Raw genomic sequence first — 2,941 nt, forward strand, 5'->3', positions numbered from 1 at the left:
TCCCTCTCCTTCCTCTCTGTAAAAATATCAATAAAATATATTTAAAAAAATAAAAAGAAACTCTGAATCTATCTAATGGCAATAGATCCGTTTGCTAAATATAATTTAAGTCAGAATAAATGGTACTAAATCAGGGTGTAAACAACTCACAGTGAGATTAAAAGGGGCACAGCAATCACAGATTCCTGGCTCTCAGTACCTTGTTTCTCTGAATGCAGAGCTGCTCCTGCTCGGTTTTTCCAGAGGGGTGAAGGGAGGAAGACTGCCTGACTATATGGGCTATAAGCACAGACCATAGGTCTGAAAGCTCCTTATAAACACTTTCAAATAAACCACCTGTTTAGCTCTGTATCTGCCCTTCCCCCATAGCCCTCTCCTCTGGTCGTTCCTTATGGAGTCAACTCCTGAGTGTTTCTGGGTTCATCAGCTGTCAGATAATTTCTGGACTGGCACCCTTTGCAGGCACTTGGGCTTGTCCTCCTTTTGTTCTGCTAAGTCATTTGCCAATCCTCTATGGATTCCATGTGGATTCTGGTGTCTTTTTGCTTGGGTGATTTTTCAAAAAGGCAGTACAATGGAAATTACTTAATTCTTTCATCTTACTACCTGCCTTGATTATGAGATTACTGCAATTTCACAGCTAAGTTGACGTTAAGAAAAGAGTATTGATAATAGAAGAGAAAATTTTAAACTCAAGCTATAAAAATAAATATTTTATAGAGAAATTTTTCAACAATGTGGCAAGTAAGGTAGGAGAAGATGCTCTGTGGTTTAGGAAAGCAGAAAGAAACTTCAAAGTATTGCCCAAATCATCTGAAGCAGGCCACTGCCCACTCTGTCAGAAGAAAAGAACAAGTTAGTAATGCACAAGTAATCCAAACCTTCACAAATAAGGTGAACTCTTCCACTTTCTCACTGGTTATCTGCAGTTTCTTCTGTGCACCTTCCAGGGCCTGCTCACTTTGCAATGCTAATCCTTGAAGCTGCTTAGAAGCTGCTGTTTCAATTTCTGCCATTGCAGATTCAGTCTCATTTATTTTTGATACTAGGAGAGAAAGCTTGAGATCCTGCAAAATACAGTAGTCATGGAATAAAGATATTTCATAAGCAGATTTGGAAGAGGTAGTTACCCAAGTCAGATAAAGGATTTCATGACTCTCTATATGTGTATTTATTTTATTTGGGTAAAACTGATGGTTGTATTTATTTATTTTCAACAAAATAGCCTGAGCACACATTCTTTTTTGTTGTTAATCCTCACCTGAGGTTATTTTTCCATTGATTTTTAGGGAGAGTGGAAGAGAGAGGGAAAGACAGAGAGAAACACTGATGTGAGAGAAATACATCGACTGGTTGCCTCCTGCATGCGCCCCAACCAGGGCCTGGGCTGGGGAGGAGCCTGCAACCAAGGTAGGCACCCTTGACCATAATCGAACCCAGGACCCTTTGGTCCACAGTCCAACGATCTATCCACTGAGCCAAACCGGCTAGGATGTGAGTACATATCCTTATATATTCATCATAAAAATTAATTTATGCTTTCTAAAAGTAATAAATCTCATATAGCAAATGGAAATATTAAATGAGTTTGTAAGTTTAGGTGGACTTAATTTATATCTACTTGTTCCAGTTATTAATAATAGTTTTCATTTATGAGAAACTAGGAGCCCAGCGCGCGATTCAAAATCGCACGGCACCACCCACCCTCCAGTCTGGCCCTGCCTCCCTCCCCAGGCCCCTGCTGCTCTGCCCCCCGAGGCTGCACGAGCAAACTCCTCCTGTCCGGTTGACCCGTTACAGTATCCCGGTTAATTAGCATATTTCTCTATTTTTTATATATATATGTAGATTATCAAGACACAAACTCTGTTTCTCTAATGTAGCAGTACCTTTAATGAAAACAGATTCTCAGTGTTTCATGTAGAGATAAAAATGTTCTTTGCATTTATCTGAAACATTTAAGTAGCTCATAATAGTTTGGGGGAGAAAAAAATGACAATTTAAAAAATAAAAAAGACATTGCTATATTCCATTTCTAAGCTAAACTGTCCTAAAAGCATACCTTTTTTTCTAATTCCTCTTTAGTTTTCTGATACATCTCTTCATACTGTGACTTCTCTTTAACAGCGACACTAAGTCTTTGCTTTAGTGAATCAATTGATATCTTCTTGTTGGAACACTCTTCAGTCAATGTCTTTACCTAGAAGTGAAAGCATAAAGGTAATTATTATTGGTAAAGGCATTCTAATAGTGTACTTTTTGTTTCAACAGAAACCAAATGAACACATGAGTAAGTCTAATTTCATCTGGTTTCTCATAAATAATATCAATTTCAAGTATAAGATTTGTAGAACTAATATTATAAATGAGACTAATAGTCCTTAAATCAATAGCAAAACTAAATATTGCACCAAAGAAGTATAAATGCTGGCATGTGTAGTCTTTCACCTAATAATACAATACTAATTTAAACTACATTTCCTTTAATTACTAACCTAAACCTCCTTAAGCAGGAATGGTTGTTTTTGATTCTTAAATAAGCTAAGTTATGGATAATTATTTATTGTATTCTCCAATATTACATGTACTTTTAAGAATAAAAGTAAGTGATGCAAGATATTTATTATACATATGAAAAAATAGAGGAAATAATTTTTCTTTTTCCATTGAATGCCAATAAAGATATATCATTACTATATTTAAAATAATTATTAAAGTTAAAAAATAAGAAGATTTAAAGGATAACATTTAAAGGATAACATTGAAAAACTATAAGGAAGTAATTATAATTTATGTGGTGTGTGGAGGAAAAAGAAAGAAATCCATATACACTTGTCTTGATGGTATAAAATTTTCTCCCTTAAATCCATTTGAGCTAATAGATACTTATATATTTTTTTTTAAATATATTTTATTTATTTTTTACAGAGAGGAAGGGAGA

General features: G+C 35.1%; 1 protein-coding gene across 1 annotated transcript in view; it reads right to left on the reverse strand.

The window, feature by feature from the left end:
• Positions 1–2,941, reverse strand: part of CNTLN (centlein, centrosomal protein) — a 263,928-nt gene that overhangs the window by 31,635 nt on the left and 229,352 nt on the right. The window contains exons 24-25 of the mRNA XM_014542362.1: positions 2,063–2,200; positions 882–1,067 (exon numbers count right to left, since the gene is read on the reverse strand). Of these exons, the coding sequence (XP_014397848.1) occupies positions 882–1,067; positions 2,063–2,200 (324 nt within the window). The remainder of the gene's footprint in view (positions 1–881; positions 1,068–2,062; positions 2,201–2,941) is intronic.

This window comes from Myotis brandtii, unplaced genomic scaffold, assembly GCF_000412655.1.
Source record: "Myotis brandtii unplaced genomic scaffold, ASM41265v1 scaffold30, whole genome shotgun sequence".
NCBI lineage: Eukaryota > Metazoa > Chordata > Mammalia > Chiroptera > Vespertilionidae > Myotis > Myotis brandtii.